Source organism: Leptidea sinapis, chromosome 43 (genome assembly GCF_905404315.1).
Source record: "Leptidea sinapis chromosome 43, ilLepSina1.1, whole genome shotgun sequence".
NCBI lineage: Eukaryota > Metazoa > Arthropoda > Insecta > Lepidoptera > Pieridae > Leptidea > Leptidea sinapis.
Window position 1 is genome coordinate 4,102,170 of NC_066307.1, and position 24,384 is coordinate 4,126,553.

At 35.0% G+C, this 24,384-nt stretch overlaps 2 protein-coding genes across 4 annotated transcripts in view; both read right to left on the reverse strand.

The window, feature by feature from the left end:
* Window position 1: 1 nt before the first annotated feature.
* The window catches only part of LOC126977086 (beta-1,4-glucuronyltransferase 1), a 30,168-nt gene continuing 5,785 nt past the window's right edge, over window positions 2-24,384 (reverse strand). For 2 of the 3 annotated variants that reach the window (XR_007732145.1, XR_007732144.1), the window contains exons 4-5: window positions 3,828-4,138; window positions 3,056-3,242 (exon numbers count right to left, since the gene is read on the reverse strand). Coding sequence is in view for 1 of the 3 variants with exons in the window: in XM_050825779.1 (XP_050681736.1) it covers window positions 2,380-2,601 (222 nt within the window). In the remaining 2 variants the exon portion in view is untranslated. Of the gene's footprint in view, window positions 2,602-3,055; window positions 3,243-3,827; window positions 4,139-24,384 lie in introns of those variants that run through there. The other variant, XM_050825779.1, reaches the window with a different exon arrangement.
* On the reverse strand, window positions 4,638-11,015 carry LOC126977096 (trypsin 3A1-like). Its single transcript, XM_050825790.1, has 6 exons — window positions 10,729-11,015; window positions 9,121-9,281; window positions 8,298-8,386; window positions 5,638-5,887; window positions 5,190-5,339; window positions 4,638-4,913 (listed from the first exon to the last, which is right to left on the reverse strand). Exons 1-6 carry the CDS (start codon window positions 10,769-10,771, stop codon window positions 4,767-4,769), a joined length of 840 nt encoding a protein of 279 aa, XP_050681747.1. The 5' UTR covers window positions 10,772-11,015; the 3' UTR covers window positions 4,638-4,766.

Genomic DNA, 24,384 nt, shown 5'->3' on the forward strand with positions numbered 1-24,384 from the left:
GATTATCATTTAGCTATGAATACTTAAAATTAAATGTCTATAAATTCTTAATATTATGATCTAATGGTTTACAAATTAACACAAATTAAGGTACATAAATGCATATAAGAAAACTTGATTCATAAAAAAACCAGAGACTCACAGAAATAAAAAGGAAGACAACAATTATTATTGTTCAACACTTAGGTGTAGTATATTTTTGTGCGATCGTAACTTACTAATGTTACGTTAATGTTAAGGCGAAGAGTAAGCAGAAAATACGTAAACATGGTGTTTTAAGACAAGTTTTGTGGTGAAAGTATAGCATTTCAAGCTATGAACACTACTTAATCCTGTTACACATATCCTTAAGTCTTATTTGTAGGTTGCTAATGCTTGCTGTTGGTTATAGTTAACACTGCCGAGCCTTTTTGAACTACCACATTTCTTTGAAAATAAACAAGTTTTTTGGCATGGCGTGACGCATTTTTTAGGTACTTCTCCCAGAAAAGTTATTCTTATAGCTTGTACTTTTTTGTGTAGGTTCATTTATTCAGATTAGTTGTGAATAACGAGGATTGTAAGCAAATAAACTGTTTTCCACGCAAGAATTTTGAAAATATTGGCTTTGTTACATAAATGGCGGGCCGGCAGCCGTGAACTCATGTCGCTCAAGGTCGCTGGCATTTAGTGTCGCCTTAAGTGACACAATGGCAGCCAGCGACAGCTTTCTACGACCAACTACATTTCGTATTGTTTTTTAAGTTTTTTTTACTACAAATAGATTATCAAAGTTATCTATCTATCTAGATTTAATTTGTTATAAAAGTTCTGGAATCTGCGTTGGTTCTTCTTCTGATTGTTTTCTGGGAATTGTCAGGATTGTTCGATTAAACCCTTGTCATCAGGTACGCAGATGAAGAGAAGAATCTTTCTAACACACACAGATATCAAATATTACCTAATATTCAACAATAAATATACTTATGATCAACATAAACTTGATACAAAAACTTAATATATCTTTACTGTACATTAAGAAAACATGAAAGTATATTTAAGCTATTTTGATTTACGTGCTACCACACATTACTGTTCATTCACCACCATCATCGGGATGAAAAAATTGTCGTACAAATTTGAGTCTTAATCCATTTAAAATGTATTTAATTATTAAATAATAATTTGTCGATACACAAAATTCATTGATCATCTACTTTCAATATAATATAATAATATACTAAACTAAAAACATTAACAAGGTTTATAGGACTTATGACTTTTATTTAACTACAAAAAGTTATGCCTCTTAGTTAAAATAACAGTTATACACTACAAAATAAAGTGTTACCTTAAACTTTAAACAATAACAAATACATAACAGTTACTGCTATTTCAGAGAGTGGTAAAATCCGGTAACCACAAAGGTAGCAGAACGCAGAGTTTCTACAATACAATGATTAACGAAAACGTATAAAAATGTGTGGAAAATACCGTTAAATAACACTTTCCTTTGCATTTGGCATAAAGTATTATCTAGAGTTAGGCCGCAGGAGAAATTGCTTTATAACTAAGTTGACTAACAGAGTTAGACACCTTGAGAGTTAGAGACCTTGTACAGATGGCCTCATTGGGGTACTAAAATAATTGCGTCATGTTATTTGAATTAAATATAAAATTATTATTAAATTCCTAATTAATTATTGGGCACTTGTTAGACAAATTACATTCAGAAGGAAGCCCTCTCCAGGTTCCTTCCGCGTTTATTAATAATACATAAAATTAAATACATTGTTCATTACGGTTCTGTGAGGTAAATGAACTTTATTCAATAATTCAATATGAAGATCGTAGGTTTGTAGTATAGTAGAATGTGATTCTGAGACATATCTAGTGCACTGAAGATTTGATAAGGAGCGACATTTAAGAACGATTTTGCTTCTGTATCTTAATGCTTATAAATGTAGTGGATTATTATCGCGTGCTTCCATTCGTCTGTATGACCTATGATAACTCTTGTTTGTACAATTGTTGTACTTATAAAATACAATGCAAAGTAATGGAACCAAAATACTCTAAAATATTACAAGCTTTTAGAGCGAACAAAAACGCGTCTGAAGTTCGTTTCAATTGTGTACCTACGATTATATTATAAAATATTTTCAACGTAAATTGTTCTTACACATATTATTTAAGTAAAATATAATATTAAAATTATAGGTAGATAAACTAAATGGTGGATAATATTGTTTTGAAAATTCTTCTTAATTTAAAACATCCATCTGTATATAATATATAGCACTTGTCACTTGACCACTCAAAATCTCACGCAGCATTTCAAAGTGTCAAAATAAATACAGTCCATATTAGGCCGGCCGCACACGCCCGGCCCGACGAGGCCTACGTCTTTTTTGCTTGCACATTTTTTCTTAACAGATGAAGTGGGTCACGTCTGTACCTAGCGAATAGTTCTCTCTTAAATGTTTCGAAGTGTTTCCTGTTTTTAGCATTCTGTTTCTCTCGCCACAACGGGCGATTTCGCCGCAACTGTAAGCCCCAGTGTATTGTAAAGATCGGTGATAGAACTTGAAATTGATAGCCGACGAGGAACATTTCGTAAACCTGTAAGAAATACACAATGAACCAAGTATAACAAAATATTAAAGTAGCTTATACTATTTCAACAGATTGACCTTCAATCTATAAACAGTTAGAAAATGTAATTGCTATTTAAAATATTGTTAAATGATTTTTAATTTGGTACTTGCATCCAACTATCATAATATTATATTTTATTCATTTCACAGTCTTGTTTTCAACTTAAAGAAGATAATATTGAATCATCAAAACAATACTCAACATTTTGATGTTCCAATTAAAACCAAATGTTCAAAAATGATCGCTAATATTTTGACTGTTTTATGATTGAATGACTCAAAACTGAACTTTAGCAAATCTATTCATATCTTATTTTATTCTCTACTAATCTGACCACCACTAGTATAATTATGAATGTGATTAAATTAAGACAATTACTTAAAAATCCGCAAACAAAAAAATCAATAAAAACACAATGTACACATAACAATTTTATTTTTAAAATAAAAAACACCCTGTCGCGTTAACATGATTGTCACAACCATCTCTTTGTATCACAGATAGAGCCGAGCTCAAATATAACATCTGCAGTAGATAGGTATACTTTTCATTTATGCCTGTGGATTCCGTGTCAATGTCCTGTGTTGCAATGTAGTGCACAAAATCTAGAACAAAGAAACAACTCCAAATGATTCTTCTCTAAAATTGGCTGATTTTTTTATTCAAAATCACCCTAAAACTAAACCATCTTATAATAAAAAAAATAACACCGATTTTTGTCACGGATCTAGGTTTGTTGACAAATTCTAATAGATCTTAGTAAGTCCTGATAATCTCAGGATTCTGATTAACTCTGATTAAGATTTGCCTAACTAAATCAGATTTGAAAGTAATTCGTAAATTATTGGGTAATTTTTAAGATTCACAAATTTGATGTAATATAACCTTTGAACATATTTAATGATAATTATTGTTAATAACTTTTTCTAATCCAAAAAAATGATAATACAAAATATAATGAAAGAAAAATATTTTTAAATTTTTTATCAATTAAAATATTTTGGCATTGTAAACGTAAGTTATTGGGAATATCATATCTGAAATCAGTAAACAACAAAGTTTGACCGCGTACATAGGTATGGGAAAACATAATATTATAATTAGTAATTTTGATAAATATATTAGTTTTAGTAAATGATACAATTATGAACAACTTGGTTACTAACAGATTGTATATTTAGTACACTCACCATATTATCACCAAAATTACCCAAGAGCAGGACATCAAAGAATTCAAGTGAAGATATAATCATATTCGTCACGTATTAGGTAACAAGGACTACAGCTTTTTTGTTTCAAGATTTTTCTTTAACAGTTGAAATGGATCACGTCTGTATCTAGCAAATAGTTCTCTTCTAAACGTTTCAAAACGTTTATTGTTTTTAAATTTTTGTTTTTCGCGCCACGGCGGACTATTTCGTCGCAACTGTAAGCCCCAGTGAATTGTGAATACGGGTGACAGAACTTTGAATTGATATCCGACGAAGAACATTTCATACACCTGTAAACAACACACGTACTATAATGATACATCTAAAATAACTGCTTGTAATACAAGTAACCTGAATAATATTTTATATTATATATAGAAAAACAGCTAACTAAACTCACGGACGAGTAAAAAAATAAGGACACCGTGACACCTTACATAACAATGAGGCACCAAAACAAGCCGGTAAAAGTGTAAATACATAACCCCACGCATACGCTTACACACACTACAAGCCGATGGGCCGCCATTATGAGATTTGCCATCGTCTGTGACAGATCAGTTTGCGTCGCAATAAAATATTTTAAAAATGCCGTCGTGCCTTGTGGAAAAGTGTAAAAACAATAACATAAAAGAATTTGTGGATATATGATTATTTAAGGGAGAAAAAATTGTGGAACTGGTATAACCCCTAACCGCACACACACTAGCATAAAGGTGCTTCACTTACGCGGAGTCCTTTTTTTACTAGTCCGTGACTAAGCTTAAGATAATTAATAAAAGAAAAACATTAAAACATAACAATAATTTTATTTTAATAAATAACTATGTTGCGGAACCTAATAGTTTTAACTCTTATATTTATCAAGTCAATGTCACAGGTCAATGCTGAAAAAACTCTTAAAGGTGTCATTTTCATTTAAACGCCTGTGGTTTGCGTCACCCAATCTCTAAGTGTTGCGATGTTTGTGAATACGGTTGGAGACAGAGGTAGTGCACATCCTCTTGCAAAAGATACAACTCCGAATGCTGTTCCTCTAAAGACAGCCGGGCCTCCAGAATCACCCTAAAACCAATAAATAGTAAACATAGTACAAAGTACAATTATTATAAATTACGTAAAATAAGATCATAATATACATAATATATATACAGCACCAGTTTTCAAAGAGAAACAAATGTGAAAAGCTTAGGGCGATTAACGATTTATGAATAAAATTATGAATTAAACTTAATTTGCCAATTATTTGCTTTTTCGTCGGACAAATAAAATGTGTTCAGTAATGGTAATTGATATGCCAGTTCTGTTTTGGTATTATAAAATAACGGTAGATTGATTTACCTGACATGAGGAAACACCTCCAATGAGAAAGTGTCCTCCACAAAACATATGGGTTGTGAGCGCATCTCCATATGAAAGTCTACACAGCCAGTGAGGGACTACTGGCACGTTTGCCTCCATCATGAGGCGAGGTATGCGCCGACCTCGAGGCTAGCAAAACAAATAAAAACAGTTATTAATAGAATTGAATATAAACAATTCTTTGCTTCTGTCACTATTTAAATAATTTTAATGACAGAAATCTGATAAAATGTATTTCAATTAAATCTAAAAGGATTTGTATGAATAAAATAGATTTGAGGAAATATTTTCTGGTTTTGTTCATATAAGATTATATTTTCAGTGTAGACAAGATGATATATCCACTCAGCACTGAACTAGTTTTTGAGAAGATTTATTACAGTGAAAAAATAGTATCACTTTTTCTTTTAAATATTAACTAACTCACAGCCGTCAAGCCCCATCCAGTAACCGTGAGTCGAACGAGCGGCACGGCTTGTCCAGGAGTAGGTAATCTAATCGGTTGTATGGCGTCGCTGAACACCAGCGGCTGGGCCAATCGCAGTGCTGCAATATCGTTGTCAAACTGTGGCTGTCCGTACTGTGGGTGAACGGTGACATTCGCGACAGCCACTATTCGACCGCCCGAGTCGCGTCGTGTACTACCCACCCTAAGGCGGACGCCGGAAGGTTGCACGCTATAAAAATTGATTCTTATTAAACAAATAACTAAATTTATTAGCATTGTAGTAAGTATTTAACACTAATAATATACGAATGAGTCTCAATGAACCCGCAATTAATTATTAGATTTACACAGGTCAACAGAGAGACTTGTTTGCCTCGACTTCTCTCTACAAGTTACTCACAAATTTAAATATGGTCCTAATTAGCGCAAAGAAAATGTTTAAGAAAAGGTTTTAAATGAAAAAATAACGAAGCAACACAGTTACTGTAGTTACTAGCCTCTAGCACTCGCTAAAAAGTTAGTGCTAAACGCCTTTTGTTTCCAAACTGGGTTATTGTGTCAAAGACGCTCCCGACATCTTATAAATACATTTTTAAATATTTTTTACAGTTACAATCGAGAAAGTTAAGGTGCAAATTTTGCTGCTCCTTTGTTTATGCACTAGTAAAAATGTATTTGGAAACTTCGCCAAACCTTTTTTGTAACTTTAAAATCCTTTTCAATAATTGATTTATTTGTGTTAATTTTACCCTCTGAAGAATTTAATTGCTCATGTCTAACGACAATAAGTTACAAAATTGTGACAGTCCAATTACAGATCAAAGTCAAAATTTTGCGGAGCGGAGTAATAATTAGTTCATAATTTAATTAAGATTAAAATACGTAGACCAAGACGAACTGATAATGATCGAATAATATGCCTAGATAGTCTATCTAGTTACTGAGTGAAAGAGACGTAAGGATCAAAATGTTTTTCTATACATAATTGTAGTACCTAGTGCGGCTAGGTGTGTTTCTAAAAAACGATTATATATATAAGATAATACAAATGTCATTATATTATCAAAAAAAGGTGATAAGTAATTTCTAGCACAATTTAAATTTAAAGATGAAATGAGAGTTTCGTGGTCTACGGCAGTTCTAGTTCAGACTGAAAAGTGAAAAGGAAAATGAATAAAGAGAAGAAGAAGTAGTTAAAAGTGGAAAGTGATTAAGAAGAAAGAAGACGAAGAATATAGAAGAGAACTAGTGTTCGGTGCGGTGTGATCTGCCGAAGGCACCGCCATCGACAAGAGTAACAGCGGCAGACCGGCGAAGTGCAAGTTTTAAAAGTGAATGCAAATAAATACTCGTTCCTTTAAGCGAAGTTATTATATCCAATCCCTGATCCACTCTCGTGTCAATATTATATATAATAATATCATTTGGTAGATATTTGAGCTACTTGTCTTGTTGGTTTTTCTTGTCAAAGTATGCTACGTACTCGAGAAACAGCCTCAATACATAATTCATTATCAATCACTCTTATCTGAACAGAAAGATACTAAAACACTTCATGCCTTATGAAATAAAGACCTTAAATTTGGAAGTGAATCCTTAGGTACTATCTACGAGATGGATTTATTTATGACTCTCACCAAGCCCCCAGTTCGATCCTCGTTCACGTAGTTGACGCCTTATTAGTTCGGCTATGCTTTTGTGATTCCTCTGGTGATACAAGGGAGCATGGGCTGTGTTAATCACATACCATTAGGTGACCAGCATGCTCGTGTATCCACCTCTTCCATAAAATTAAATAAATAATTCATATGATCTAATTCCCTCATAAAATACGGACCAAAACTCGTGGTTAAGAACTATTAGATAGACTACTAGCAAATTGTTATTATCAAAGAAAATCATCGCATCAAGATGCGAATATTGTAATATGAGACGATGTTTTCGTTAGCTATATATACTACAACAGTGGGAACATTAAAAAGTCATCAGAATACACGTTAAAAATAACTGCAGTTTAAATTAACCCCCGCGTTAGCGAAATGTTGCGCGCTTGCCAACTGACACTCATAAACAACATCATTACTTACGGACACATTCTGTTTATTATGTTTAACAACAGGCTAGTTTGTTTTAATACTTACATCGTCTAGAGTTCTATTAAGCTTCGTTCATATTTAATTTAATAATCATAGTTCATATAATGTACACAGTCCTTTTGCATTGAATATTTTGCTTATTCTGTATCTGCTAGACTATACTAGCATTCGAACAAAAAGCATATTTGCGATCGGATTTCGACTTCTTGTGATTTTTCAGTAATTGAATATGCGATTAGCAGTCGTAGAGTAGCTATTGACATTTATTTATTATTTTATTTGAGCGGCCATAGACCAGATTCAGCCCTGCTGTGTGATGGTGGAGACTGGATCGTATCACTCACCACCTGATGAACGACTAGCTAGTCACGTCACAATCAATAAAATACACTTGTCGTCAAAATAAACAAATAAGCAAACCTCACCTGGTCCTCCGCCAGTTAATAATCAAGCTGACAATCAAACTAACGACTTCGTAGGAAGGTAGCCGCACTAGCGTTAGTATCAATAAATAAGAACGCCTCATAAGCCATGTCAACTTACTTTCTGACGCAGTGGGCAGCTGTCAACACGTAGTCAGGGCTAATGATAAATCCGCCGCAGAATGAATTTCCATTGAGGACCATAGACACCTGCCAAAATAGATTACTTAAATAACACTCGCCTAAGAGAAAATATCAGCCAAGATCAAGGTCAACAGATTTTATGTCGGATATAATATTTTTAATTTTACTTAGTAGTATTAGTGATATACAGAAATATTTTGAAGACTGCGAATAAAATATAATAATGGGAAATGGAATTGAGATTGTTGGTAAGACTATTTTGGGGCGATATATAACATGCTTTCACAGCATGAATTTTGAAATTTCAGAACATGTACAACAAAATTGGGAGTTATTATCTCTCAGGTCTGAGACATATGTTTCGAGAGGGTGATAGTTTTTGTGTGATAGTTATATTGAAGTGATTTTGTATCCTATTTTGAATGAAACTACATATTTGAATTTGAATATCATGTAGTAGTTTTAAAACAATTGAGGAGAACGTTTTCACATTTAACTTATAATAGTGAAAAAGCTAACAGACGATAAAGAAAAATATATCAATGTTATTCGTTCGCCATTGTTCTTTGCAAGTTTTTCTGTGAAATTGTTTGCAGATACTTTTGGTCTCAATGTATATTATGATATCCATTTTTAGCACGAGCGAGTAAATTATAAACACTTATTAAGTATATAAAACTGCTTTACTTGATTAGATCTTAATAGCAGTAAAAATAAAAAATATTTTATGCTGCATTTTAAGCATGACATGACAATATGTTGTTGAATTATTCAATTTTGTTAGAAGGTAATCAGAATACCTGATATGGATGTCTAGCAACAGAGCTGGGTCTGCCGCCAATGATCTGGCCGCTCAGCTCGGGACACACTTCCTCCAGCTCCAATAAGTTCTGCACATCAATCTCTGGCGCTTGCTCCTCAAGATTGTCATCGCAGTCACCATCTGTGGCCTCTTGTAAGTCTGCAACAAGTTTGCAGATAATAACAAGGGAAACAAAAACGTAAAACACACATTTTAGCGATGCGTACAGATTGCTTGATGAGTCTAACTACATACATATTTTCTGATATACTATTAGTGATTGCTATGAGAATATCGTATCGATTATATGTGACAACAATTCGGCATTTATGATCAGTTTCAGATCATTTTCGGCTACTAATAATTTACTTTTGTTAGAACCTGTGTTATATTTTAGCTTCAGTTTGTGAAACTTACTAGAATATGATATATATAGTTCGTTAGTTTATTTAGTTGCGAGAGAATCTAGAGTATGATGTACAATTGCAGTGGTGATAAAAGATAGTTTATTTATACTAACACTAGATATGAAACCCAGTCGATAGCCTTTACATACAGAATTATGGAGTGAGTGAGATGGGACTTGTAAATTTTATTCAAGAAACATGTCAGAATGTGCCTTCAAACCAAATGTAATACTTTTAAACGCTTTAATTTAAATTATTCTAAAGAGATTTACGAGTTGGTTTCAAATTGATTGGATTGTTCAAAATTTAATATTATATCTTACTATACATAAATTACGTGTCACGTTGTTTGTCTGCGATGGGCTCCTAAACTAATGAATGGATTTTAATGGGGATAACTTCATGGAATGCAGTTTAGTCCAACCTGAATGATAAGATTATTATTATTTTTATTTCCAATATTTGTTTTGTATGGACATATTCTATAACAGAGAATTTATTGCGGCACAGTTTGACAGTTCTGCTGGGAAAAACAATTTCATTATAACAAGAGGGACCATATTTTACGAAAAAATTGTAGATGTTATGAAATATTATTGACAAATTCATAAAAAATAGTATTCTATTTATTATGTACAGAACAACCTCTTTCGGCTCAGCTTGTATAAAATATAATTTAAAATACGAATTAAGTGCTTAATACATTTATCGATAATGTAATTTCAACTGATTTCGGACTTTGTATAAAGCGACTGACCTTCAATATATAATTAGAAAACTTAAGCTTCTTTGGGTTTATTTTTAACAGCTAGATTGTTCCTAAACCACGGAGGCGGATTTTCTTGTTTGACAAACCAAATGCTAGAAGCATTGAGAAATATCACAAACTAAAGCCGAAATTAATAAGACAAATAAGTATAACGAATCAAAATGTGGTGACGCAGAGAAGGGCTCGTTATCCCACAGGACTTATACTTTCGGAAATAATACGATATATCATAAACATGGATGACAATTATGGTTTACCTAGCTGGCAAACTTTTATGACTGGGAGACATATCTTTTTTTTTTTCAATTTAAATTTAGAACACTTTCAACAAAACTTTCATTTCATTTTCGAAACAGTGTACAAAAACGTTTGATCAATTCAAAATGTAAGTAGCAGTAAGTCCAGCAATAGTAGATGTATGTGTACTTACCCACAGAGGTGACGAGGCAGGCGACGAGGAATATCCAGTACATCTCTTAGACGGAGCGGTCGACGTCTGTGGCCGGGTCGCGCGGGACCCGCCAGCCGTGAACGTTGCACAAGCTGCCGCCCGCAATCAACGATTCCTCACGCTTTGACACCACGGCCACGACCTTTCTCACTTTAATCGGATTCTTGTGCCGCTATTTTCTATCTAGATTTTTGCCTTTGTTTCAATCGTCATGTTGCACCATGAGAGTTTTTTGTGGCCATTGGAATTTCACATAGTCAATTGCAAATAGGCCCTTCCGTTCGGGAAAACAATTTCGTTTTTTTAAGTTTATTGTGTTCGTGTTTATAATAAGTTACCGCACTAGCATTAAAAATTTAAATTATAGATTATTTAAGAATAAGGTACATTTGGGAAAATGCTTATAATTTTTATAGTGTTAAGGAATTTATAGAAACGAAATTCTGATATTTATTGTAGTTAAATATTTGCATGCTAGGAATAGTGCTAGCAAAATATTCATTATTATACTATTTTAACACCATTGTATACTATATTTTTTGCAAATAAATATATTATTATTATTAAAGGCGTTGGTCTCGAGATGATACGTATTCACCACAACTCGTCCTCTCTTGCTAGACACCAGAGATATTACAAGATCATCACCGGCCGTTCACCATAACGTGAGTTCTAACTCTGTTATACAAAACTATATTATCTAAGTCATTATAAATATGTATAAATATGTATATTAAATACATACAGTTTCCTAATTTCACAAAAGTTTCTTGAAACTTTTATAAATAATATTCTTCGGCAAATATATTTCGTTACTTCGTTAGTAATAATTATTAAATATATTTAGATATAATCATTAACAAAAACGCACACTAAGAGACATAACGTGGTTGTCCGTACCAGAAATAAAATGTAACTATTCAAGAGCTCCCAAGAAGTCTACAAGTTCTTGACTATCTAAATAGAAGTAATTCCATAAAAGGCTTATTTGAATACATTTAAAAAAGATTATCTAGCAATTGGATAGTATTGTATGTTCACGATTTTCATCACTAATCCGTCTATATCATTTAAGTCTATGGCACACACAAATAGCTCACTTGCACACCTCACACAAGTAACAGCGGCGACGTGGGACGTTAATGACGCTTCAGAAAAAAACAAATAACAAATGCTCTCATTTCAAAATATCCAACATTTTTCCTGTTTCAAAGAGTTGCGTTTTAATGTACTTAAGAGAAATATTACACATACACAAATCAAAAACACAGATGATTGACTAAATAATAGAACATTAGTGACATTCTATCAATGGAAAGGAATCAAACTCACTTTTAAAATTACATATGAAAGGCGAAACAATAGATTATTAGTGACATTCTATCAATGGAAAGGAATCAAACTCACTTTTAAATTTACATATGAAAGGCGAAATAATAGAGTATTAGTGACAGTCTATCAATGGAAAGGAATCAAACTCACTTCTAAAATTACAGATGAATGACGAATAAATCATACAGCAAGTGTCCAACGGAACCAATGTTATATGTATTCAGTTTAGGCTTCTCAATGAGATTGCGTTTGCAAAAACCTACACACACGTGTATCACACAACGTTATTCAGTACAGTTGTGATTAATAGTTAAAAACAAATCAAAGAATTAAATATGTTTTTTCAACATACTTTCAGCATATGTCGCATTTGTGCAACTGGGATGTTTTACACCTAAACTAGGCAACGGAACTGCATGTATATTATGTCTATTAAATTTGTATAAAATTGTTCAAGAACAAAAAGAAATTACGGTGTAATCAAGAAATTACCGTTCGCGTAACGGTGGCGTGCGTTCGTAACGCTCGCGTCACGCATTCCACAGTTTAATACCAAAACTCTCAATACTCAAGCGTGTTTTAGGAAGTTTAACGTCAATAAACAACCATTTTAAAGAACACATTCTGACACATTTTGAGAATTCAATGCTAAAAGGCATAAAAGGCATTTATTTTCTCAAAATTGATTCCTTTGAATTCTTTTTGATGTCATTTCTAATAACTACTAGATACTACTACCGCTTCGGAAACAAATGGCGCTCTGAGAGAGAAGAAGCGGCGCAAGAAACTCTTCCAGCATTATTTTTTTGCGCTCTTTTCAATAAAAATATACAATATTGTACAGTCATTTCTATCGCTATATAATAATCACAATCTAGTCCCAGGCTGTCCGATCATTTAGATATTCAGCAGTGGAGTAATAGGATTTACGACAGAGCCATTTTTTTTTCTTCACGTATCTTATGAAGCCTACAAGAATTACACTGGCCTTCAAAAGTAAGTATCACACTTTAAAAATTGGGATAACGTTTTAAGTTCACAAGATATACTTTCGAAATAAAAAGGACTCCAAAGAGAATTTAATTTTGTACATAAAAACTTTATAGTCGGTAACCTTCTTTTAAGAATTGGCTGAAAAAAAACTTCAAAAACAAAACCATTCCTTTTTCAAAGTGGACGTTCCGAATTACAATTTTACCATTCACTTTTTTCTTTCTGTTTTAAATTTTTTTCAAGATCGATGGGTCTTGTTTTAAAGATTTATGCTAAAAAGCACATAACATTTATTTATCATGCCTCTTTCAGTTAAGAATGTGCTAGGATCATAGCTTTTCTGGAACTAGGCATCAGTATGCATCGCACTGCAAGAATGGTGGGTGTGACGGTACGAACGGTCCAAAAGGTAAAGCGAAGGTACGAAGAGACTGGACACCATCTGAGGAGACCTTGTAATGGCAGACCCAGGTGTACCAGTGCCAATGTGTTAAGAAATCGCCACCAAAATGCAGTTGAAGTCCAGCAACAGCTACTTCAGACCCGGAGGGACTACATTAGTGACAGTACAGTGAGAACAAGACTTGCTGAAGCAAATTTGAAACCCCGAAGACCAGCGAGTGGCCCAAAACTCGAGAGACAGCATCGAGTAGCGAGACTGCATCGAGTAGCGAGACTGCGATACGCCCCTGAACACATGCAGTGGGATGAAGAAGAATGGTCAAGAATTTTGTTTGCAGATGAGTCTCGATTCTCCCTTTACACTTCTGATGGAAGGCGAAGTGTTTACAGGCGACCTGGTGAGCGATACCTTCAAGCCTGCATCTCAGAAAGAGTCCAATACGGTGGAGGCAGTGTACATGCATGGGCTGGCATATCTTCAGAAGGTCGCATAGAGCTATTAGCCATAGAAAATGGCACCCTCACTGGGCAAAGATATGCTCAAGAGATTCTCAATGAGTATGCAGGGCCGTATTTAGCAAATATGGGTGATGGATCGATGTTGATGCATGATAATGCCCGGCCACACACGGCTCATATCGTACAAGAGTATATTCAGGAGGTCGGTATCAGCGTGATGGCTTGGCCATCAAGAAGTCCTGCTCTCAACCCGATTGAACACGCCTGGGATGAGCTTGGGAGGTTAGTCAGAAATCGCAGACCACCACCTACTACCCTCAGGGCACTAAAGCAGGCCCTGGTAGAAGAATGGGAGAATATTCCCTAAAATCGGCTCCGAAACCTAGTGTTCAGTATGCCAAACCGGCTCGAATCTGTAATCAGAGCTCGAGGAGGCAATACCATTTATTAAAAATTAAATAACATGTAATACATTTTAGTTGATTTTTTTTACACTAAACTAAAAGTGTCTATTTTCATTGTTTTATCTTTATTAAGTTAAAAATGTTCCTAATGTATAATTTTAGTTTCTAAGAATTAAAGCCTATAAAATTTGCAACAAAACGTTTTTAATCTTAAATCTCTACCTTCTATAGTTGAGAAAAAAAATTAATTTGAAAAGTGTGATACTTACTTTTGCAGGCCAGTGTAGTTACAAGCAATCCCTTATTTCTAGTGTTATAATAATGAAAATCACTATTAAGAGCAAAAAGGTGACGATTTTTGTGAACGTATATTAAATTACTACTAGTATGCTAAGGCGGACTAATTCATTATCGTTCTTTCAAAATCTATCCAATTGTATTTTATGTTTAAAATCTCCTTGCTACAAAACTTTTTTTTACTTATAAGTTTAAAACTAAACTGCAAAACTAGTGATCGAGCTCCTAATAGAAAGTCACGACCTTGTAAAAGAAAGATGTCTGTGAGAAAAATTTAATTTTCGAATCATAGTGATCGCCTCTGAAAGTACGCCATGTTTAACAATCGAAAAATATATTTTAAAAGATGACTCGGTGTTTAAATTCTTCGTATTTGACACCTGTATCTTATGTAGGAATTAAATACATACTAAATAAGGTGTTCAGCATTTCTAGTGCAAAAAACATAAGAATAGTTGTGCTAAAGATTAAGACATTCATTCAGAATCCACGAGCAGCAGAATAGAGAAAACGTTTTACATGATTTCACAAAACGAACAGATTATTCGAATATTTCACTGGAAACGAGCAAAGCCTGAATTAATCAAAGTAAAAATCGAAAATTGAATTGCAATAGGTGAAAAATGTTTCGAACCGGCAGGTGGCGATATTAAAATACTGAAAATTGATTGGTTGTCGCTCGTGCATCGATTATTAATGGTGATGACTCATTGGCCTTCGTCCGGCGCTGCAGTGTCGGTCGCGCTCTACTCCAAAGCATGAGATCATCGCTGTTACGCTGAATATCTCTAACTCATTTAATAATGAGACGCTAAATATTCCATGTGTGGCTGATTTGCCGAAAAAATATTCTGCTACTGAGTAAGGCTGACTCCCTAAATTCTTATGGCCTTACAAATAAATTTGGTATAAAGTAATACCTGAGAATAAAACAAGATACTACAGACTTACATGACAGGGAGAAGTTATTATAAACTTGGAGTAACTTAACATTGCGATTATTAATAAGATAGTAATTGTGCAACATAATAATTATGGTCACTTAGCTTGTGTGTAGGTTTACTTACATGTTGATACTCTAATGCACTGATCTACTGATGAACATAATTACAAGTTAATTTATTATTTTAAGTTAAGCCGGTGGAATGAAACTTTAATCGCTTTGAACTTATAACTTATCCTTACTGACAATTTAAGTTATTGAACAGGGATTTAGTTCGACCCGACGCAAATTAATCAGATTTATTTGAGTTGGCATTGCACTACTATTGTTGAACGGTTTGTTTATCATGCTGTGGAAACGTCGCAACAACCTTGTTGAGAATAATGCTGCGTCATTCATATTACTTCTACCTGGAACGCTCAAACTGGGCATAACAGCACAACAGTTTGGCACCCGTTTCTTGCCTCGACAGACTGGGATCGCCTGCAAGGGCAAGAGAATAGAGAGAGAGCCTAGCATTGCGTGCCAGAGTGGGGGCACCTCGATATGTTAGGAACGCCATCTCTAAAGACCTTAAACATGAAAACATAGACGCATTCATAAGAATAATAACCACAATATGTTCTGGCGAGCAGTTCCACACAACAACACCTGCCCCACTACAAGCAAGACCCCCGGACGACGACGGTAAACGAAAAATGAAGGCGTACTCTAGGGACTGCATTATTGAAGATGAAAACAAACAATCCCACAAGACCCCGAAAACGTTGAAAACTGAACGAACTGACTGACTGACAAAGCTACTAGCAAAGGCACAAACAAAGGCATTTATATCAGTAGGGCAATTTAAAGAGCATCGCATAAAAAAATAAGGTGGAATAGTTTTCGGTACTCATGCGGTGATACCCCCTGGATTTTAAGTATAAATGAAACTCTCTGTGGCAAATAACTATATTTCTATTTCTATTAACTTGTAATATATTCTTGCTGGTTTTAACATTCAAAACTTTGTATTTCAAACAGATTGTTATTTCCATCTATTTTTCATTTGCTTTTCGTTTTGTAAAAAAATTAAAAGATTTAAACGGAAACCGCGTTTTAGCGTTTTCAATCCGGGTATTTTGATGTCAAAGATGCACCTCGGTCTGGTCGCCTTGATACGGATATTTGAAGAAATGGGGCAATATCATTCCGCGATTTCGAAATTAGCCACAAAACGTTGACTCAATTAAAAAATACACAAAAATAACTCGATATTTGGGTTCACTGAAACGAGCTCACTGAAAGAAAGCAAATGAACCTTGTTGAGTACAAGGTTCATTTGCAATTATTTATTGAGACGTTATGAAACTTAACCGTTTTGTGTTAGAAGACATTGATAACTGGTGACGAAATGTGGCTCAAATACTACACGACCGTCCGAAAAAGGTCGAGGTCAAAGGTCGGTCAGGGTTCACAGATTGTGCTAAAACCCGGGCAAACTATAAATAAGGTGATGACGTGTGTTTGGTAATGGTAGGACAACTTCATTGTGATCTTTTACCGCCGCTCCGGGCAGGACCATTGATTCGGATATCTACTGCCAACACCTGACGATCTTTAAGCAAGCAGTAGAGAGAAAGCTACATCACAATAAAGCTGAGTAATAATTGCTGAGTAATAATAATAATAGTTCCTGTGACAGTTTTCATCATGCTCGCTTAAATGTCACTGCTTGTGGCGGCGACATGGTACGGGTCGTCCTCTTCCCTAAAATATAGTTGAGGGAGGCGATGGCTGGCTCATGCGTCATGCTCGTGAACGGGCGCTGCTTGTGGTGGCAGGATGATCCTGTTGCCGGAGACTCGGTTTCAGATTCTTAAAAGTTATTGTGTATCGATATATACATGTTTATTTATTTATAATCGCTTATAAAATGCTCACAGAATACCTTTATTGATTTATGGTGTATGTGGATGATGCAGCTACTGTACTCAATAACTTTTGTATTAATTTACATTTATTTTTTTTGACTTACTCGTGTAAGACATTGACTATTTGACGTTTGAGTGTGTTTGTTGCATCATTTTACATTTTACATATTATATTGTAATTGAAATGATCTGTAAATCTTGATATAAAAGAGTGGCAATGAGTTTCTTGCTACTTCTTCTCATTAGCTCAACCCTTTACGAAGTAGCGGTAGATTCAATAAGAAAAATATTTTATTTTTCTTTTGACATTCATAAGTGTCATTTTCGTGACCTACTTGAATAAACTGATTTTGATTTGATAATGTGTGTAATAAATGAAAATGAGTTAAAATTGATAATTTATAAGATAACTAGCTGACCCGACAGACATTGTTCTGTATATATAATAAATAAAATAATGTTTTTATTTGAATTTGTCAATAATATATCATAACATCAAAAATTACTTCGTAAAATATGCACCCTGCTGTCGTAATGAAATTGTTTCACAGCAGAACTGTCAAACCGTGCGTCATAGAAATTATGTATGGACACATCAAAGGAAAAACAAATTTGTTGTTTTTATTTAATTTAGCAGCATTTTCCTATTTATTCACCTTTTAAACCTTCTCTGGACTTCCACAAATAATTCAAGATCGAAATTAGCCAAATCGGTCCAGCCGTTCTCGAGTTTTAGCAAGACTAACGAACAGCAATTCATTTATATATATATATAGATAGAAGATAGATAAGAGTGTGGTTGAGATGTGTTAATGCATCCGGTATATTATTGCTCTGACCTTGCTCCTTATGATTTTCACCTGTCCGTCTCTTCAAAATTATTTAGGCAGGGCTTTAAAATTAAGATGTTTTAGATTTAGATCCCAATTGTTCTACAGCGACGGTACATAACACTACCTATAAGATCGCAAAAAGTCATATAATTGGCACATCATATTCTAAACAGTTTGTAATGTTTTTTTAAAGTGATAACCCTCACTTCTAGGATTAATACACAAAAAAAATCCCATAGATGAAGCCACAACCTGAGAGTTGAACAAAGCATACAAGATTTTATAACGATACGACACTCGAACGGTTAACTCTGTTAGAGCACCGGCACGGAACGCCGGAGTTCGTGGGTTCGAGTCCCGCATCGTTCATAAAATTTTGTTGTTTTTCAAATTTTATTTGTACATCATATTCTATTATATAGGTATAGATGCTGTAATTGAATGTAAGAAATTGAATATAATATCTACTCTAAAAAATGTCTTGACTTTTCATATAGCATGCAAAGAAACTTTATCCCCAACCCAATATAGATAAATTAAAAATATGTTTGAGAAAAGTAATAGGTGTTTCTAAGAATGAGATTATTTCATCATCACTTTAAGGTACATATTCGTCTTAATGTAAACGTTCCAAGAAACGCGAATCGAAAAATCGACGTGAAGCAGATCAATTACAAAATCTATTCATAGTGTCACATTACAAAAGCAAACCGTAATTGTAGACAACACAAAACTTATTGAGACTGATCATTTTATCTGCACGACTGAATCTTTAGTAAACTCACTATATCATTACCTACCTGTTAGATTATTGTTCTTGATTACAACAATTGCTTTATAGATCTAGGTACGTAGCTATATTATAAACTAAGAGCCCATCTAAATTTTTTCTGCGAAACTCTTCGCCCAATAGGTAGAGTATGTACCTATCCGTGAATTATCGGAAATAGTACAGCACTAGATCAATACGAATATCATACATTAGGTACATACAGTGATCAGAATTTTAATATTTACTACTATTTGTCCTCTTTCATACGTACAATATATTATTATATGCCTAATTTGCGCTGTATTAATAATTACTCGTTTAACATTTTTCGACATTATTCTAGTGGCATCTTCATTCGATTAAAGAAAACATTCTTTAGAATTCTCTATACTGCCATTCAAAAATATATTATTAAATGGGATTAATTTGACGATGTCACTTCTAGCATTTACGCCGTTACCTTAGTGGCACATTATTATAAGTCTCCTAATAAATAACTCGCAAGTGATTTAGTTTACGCCGATAGCATGCTACACTTAAATGTGTTCGAGGTATGGAACTCTTCATTTCATCCTCCTTGGTGCCTATCGGTGGGAGGTTACAACCATGGTTTGACCGCTCCTGCAATACGGCCTCTCGCTGAAAGCAGGAGTGCTATCAGGCTTTGGTCAATGCGGTGGTATCTAAGGATGTGTATTCCAGCGAACCTCAAAAACACTACAATCATACCTCCAGGTCCCTCAAATGAATGATTGCTGAAGCGAAGTCGAAGCACATTGGCAGAATTGGTGAGAGACTTGCACGCCTTCCCTCGGGAATTCGTGCGTTTGATCACTCGCCAAGGTTGTCCAAGGAAACTTCTGCCAGTCAGACGTTCCGCCACTGCCACATATGGACGATGACTCGCTGACCCATGACGCGAAAAAGAAAGCTGACACCCTGAGCTCCCTCTTCGCGTCCAACTGGACTCATACATGCCGCAGCTAAAATTCCGGCATGGTGCCGTGCTTAGGGAGCTTTTCACCTTGGACATTAATAAATCGAGTCGGCCCGTTGGCATTCCCCTGATTGTGCTGCGGAATTTCCGTGGGTCCTTACCCGTCTTTTCTGGCTCTCCTACTCATCAGGCATAGTCCCGGAAATTGTGGAAGGCGGCTTAAGTGCAGCCGATCCCTCAGAAAGGTGTACGCTTAGATCCGTCCAACTACCGCCCCTTTGCCATTACCTCCATTGTCCCCAAAGTAATGGAGTCAATTATCAACCGCCAGCTCTTGGGTACCTAGAGGAGCACCAGCTGGTGATTTTATTGCATATCTCACCCATAAATGAGCGCAAACGCTTGAGTAGAAGGGAGAGGCGTTGGCGGTGAGTTTGGACATAGCGAAGGCCTTCGATCGAGTGAGTCATAAAGCGCTTATAGCGAAACTGCCATCCTGTGGGCTTCCCGAAAGGTTTATTTATTTATTAGGAAGCCAACGTGCATACAACTATCTTAATCTATAGATACATTTAAAAATTCTTTTATAATGTTGTATACTCCACTTACAGGCTAACTCGACATGCTTAATAGTATTATATTCATCCTTTGTTAAACTAAAACTTTTGAAAACAATTTTTGAAAAAATTTAACAAATTAATGCCACAAGCAAAAGGCTGATAAAAAAAATTACTATGTTCTTTCTTAATAACCAAAAAAAACTAAAGAATAAAACAATAACTACGAACAATGACTAACCTCTCTAATCTCGCAGTACTTTCATAATTTTTTTGACTTCTATTATAAAACATATTTTTTTTAAAAAAGGTTGTGCAAATGGGTCACTAGCTTCTTGGCCGACCAAAGATTAGTATACTTTAGTTATTTTCATAGTAAAATGTCCTATGGTATATTGTTATGGGGCAGTGCGGCCGATATTAATACTATCTTTGTGCTGCAGAAGAGCGCTATTCGCGCGATTTATAACCTAGGTCCTAAATAATCATTAAGAGAAAAATTTAAAGAAATAAACATTTTGACTGTTGCTTCTCAATACATTTTTGATAATGTTCTGTATGTTCATAAGCACATTGAGGAATGAAACTGTGACATTCATAATGTTGACACGAGGAACAAACATAAACTTGTTATGCCTACTACTCGGTTGGGTCGAGTTAGTAAGGGTTTTGTTGGGCTTCTACAATATGATCCCATAAAATGTGCAAAACAAATGTGTTACGAAATTTAAAAGAATTGTTAAAAAACGTTTGTGTGGGAAAGGTTATTATAGCATAAACGATTTTCTTAATGATACCACGGACTGAGAATAAAGCGAACACCCTCAGGCTCTTTTATTATAAATGTTTATTGTACGATACATTGTAATCCATATTTTATATAAAAAAAAAAGCCGGCTGAGTTTCTTGCGCCCATTCTTCTCAGGTCTGAGGCAGTCTCTTTTGAATGGTTTTTGACGTTCAATAAGTGATTTTAAATCCTATTTTGAATAAAAATATTTGAATTTGAATCGGAGCATCAAGGTTGTTCTCAACGGTGCAAGCTCTGACTTAAAGCCATAAACGCTGGTGGCCCGCAAGGCCTGCTACCTATCCCCTACACTGTTTCTACTGCATATGTATGCTATGTTGCAAATCAGCAGTATTCATTGCTATGCAGAAAACAGCACAGGGTATGCTTCGTACACCTGCCGTGCCAACATGTCCCGGGATAGTCTACGAGAACCGGAACAAACTTGTGTCTGAACTCAAGGCTATGCTTTACAGTCTCGAAATGGGGCTGACAAAATTAAGTCCAATTCCACTACAAGAAGACAGAAGTTTGTGCGTTTACCACTAAAAAGTTTCCCTTTGTCGTATCCCTTCGATTCGAGATCACTCCCCAAACTGCCACAGCCTGTATCGGCATACTTGGCGTCGATATTTCGAGTGACGTTCAGTTCCGTGGTCACTTGGAAGAGAAGGCCAAACTGGCCTCTAAGAAGCTTAGTATACTCAGTAAGGCGAGACAGTACTTCACTATAAGCCACCGCCTGCAACTATATAAGGCGCAAATTCAGCCTCACATGAAATACAGACTTTTCTCACCTCTGGGCGGGTGCTCCCTAGTACCAGCTTCTTCCATTTGACCGCATACAACGAAGAGCAACTCGAATCATCGACGATCAAGTCATACCCGATCGGTTTGACTCTTTGGCGTTGCGTAGAGATGTGTGTTATCTCTGCATCTTCTACCGCATTTGTCACCGGGAGAGCTCGGAGGAGTTGTTCGGGTTGATTCCAGCAGCCGAATTCCACCACGGGACTTTACGTCAAAATGCAAAGTGGAATACCACCCGCATCACGTTGACGTCTGGTATTCCACAACCGCGCGTATTTCAAGAAATTTCTTGCCACGCACAGCCACTTTGTAGAATTAATTACCGGCTGCTGTTTTCCCGAGCACCTGAGAGGCCGGCAACGCATTTCCTGACACATATTGTTGCGGAAGTCGATGGGCGGTTGCCTCACCACTCCCATCTCGTGAGCCTCTTGCCCGTTTGCCTCCTCTTATATAAAAAAGGTAGTGTTAAGTACGATTGTAGTAAAAATGATCCTTATTCTATTACATAAGACAAATATCATATTACATGTATCATTAGAAATGTCTAGTCCCTGATGTCTAAAGCTGTATTTTGTACAACAAATAGTTCACACGTCGCTTCTATTTTTGTCGTTCGTACATCATGCGTAGGGAACTAAACGTTCGGTTACAAGCACAACACACAGAATGCTCTATAATATTACGTATTTAATACAAAATGTCCACAATTAACACAATATGAAAACAACCGTTATACAGCTTCTTAATCTATACAATTAACTAAATACAATATAACTAATTATTATTCAAAGTTAACTTTCATTAGTATAGGTAACTTAGTGGCTGTCATTAAACTGATTAAGCCTATCGTTTCGTACTAGTAAAAACTGTATCACGAAGGGATAGTATTCATCGTCCTTAGATCAGCGATACTTAGGTGCGTGTACTTGAAATTAGCAAACTTATACAAACTAGGTATTTGATTGTGTTCAAAATCGATTAATAAATACGGCCATTTTGTTTGTTAAAATGTTGCTCAATTGTAAAAAATGCTCATCCGTAAACAATATTTTTCTGTGACCTCCCTTTGCGTACCGCTTCAGTATTTGTAGCGATTTTACCACCCTATTATTTTTTAAATTATCAGTTAAGAAATGACCAGTAAGTACGTCTCTTATAGGCTACAAGCTAAGTCATCGTTTAAAATACGCGACATGGTCCTAGGTGCTATCTTCTACTTCCCCCAGATAAAATCTTTTGCTTTCAGACAGGATGTCTTCGAATTCTTTCCCTTACTACTTTGACCATGTTTTTCGTACGAACACTAGGTGGACGACCAGATCTTTTTCTGTCACAAACAAAGAAGGTCTCATTGTACCTATTAATAGCCTGGTACACAAACATTTTACTAATACCAAGCATAGGTAGAGATTTAAAAATTGCATTTGGCTCCATATCTACTTTGTGTAACGCAATCACAGCGATTCGGTTATCTTTATCACCCCAATACATTTTAAAAATATTGCAAAATAATGTATAATGTATTGGCGCCAAAATGAGAAAACTATACAATGAACAATCATATATATATATTTTTTGGTTTCTTCGTCCAATATAAGGGCTCAAGCCCATACAGCTTCGGATGTCTTCGGGACAATCATATAAAAATGACAGATTCCAAATTCAAATGTAATATTTTATTTTTATTTGTAACAGTATTTATGGCCAAACTAAGTATATAATATCTAGTCTGGCCGTAACTTTTGTTACAAAATATATATTTTATTGAGCACATTCAGCTAATCTAAGACAGTCTTCAGTCATTATTCAATAAATCTCTGTGATTTCTTGGTAAGATATCTTTTACCTACAAAGCTTTTGAAGTGTGTTGAAAATGACCTTCGGATGCATCACTGCAATTCCATTTTATTTAATACCCCATCTCATTATTGTGATTCAATATTAACCTATCTAAAATAGTAAATTATCATAATTCCTAACATAATTATCGTAATCTCGAACATAGTTTTTAAGACAACAATATATTTGATGGCCGGACTAGTTATATAAGGACCGGAAACGCGTAAAATCTCCCGATTCTTGACAGATGTTTGTTTGCAGCGATAGATTTGTGAAGCTTATTGCCAAATAGCATACTTTGGCTCTGCTCCATGGATGTGTTCAAGACGCTCGCCTACAACTTATGTCATA

Coding starts and splice junctions, on each gene's coding strand:
- LOC126977096 (XM_050825790.1), bottom strand. CDS start 10,771: ATGTACTGGATATTCCTCGTCGCCTGCCTCGTCACCTCTGTGG. Junction 5,340..5,637: donor CTGGATGGGGCTTGACGGCT/GTGAGTTAGTTA, acceptor TTGTTTTGCTAG/CCTCGAGGTCGGCGCATACC. Junction 4,914..5,189: donor GAGGTGTTTCCTCATGTCAG/GTAAATCAATCT, acceptor TATTGGTTTTAG/GGTGATTCTGGAGGCCCGGC.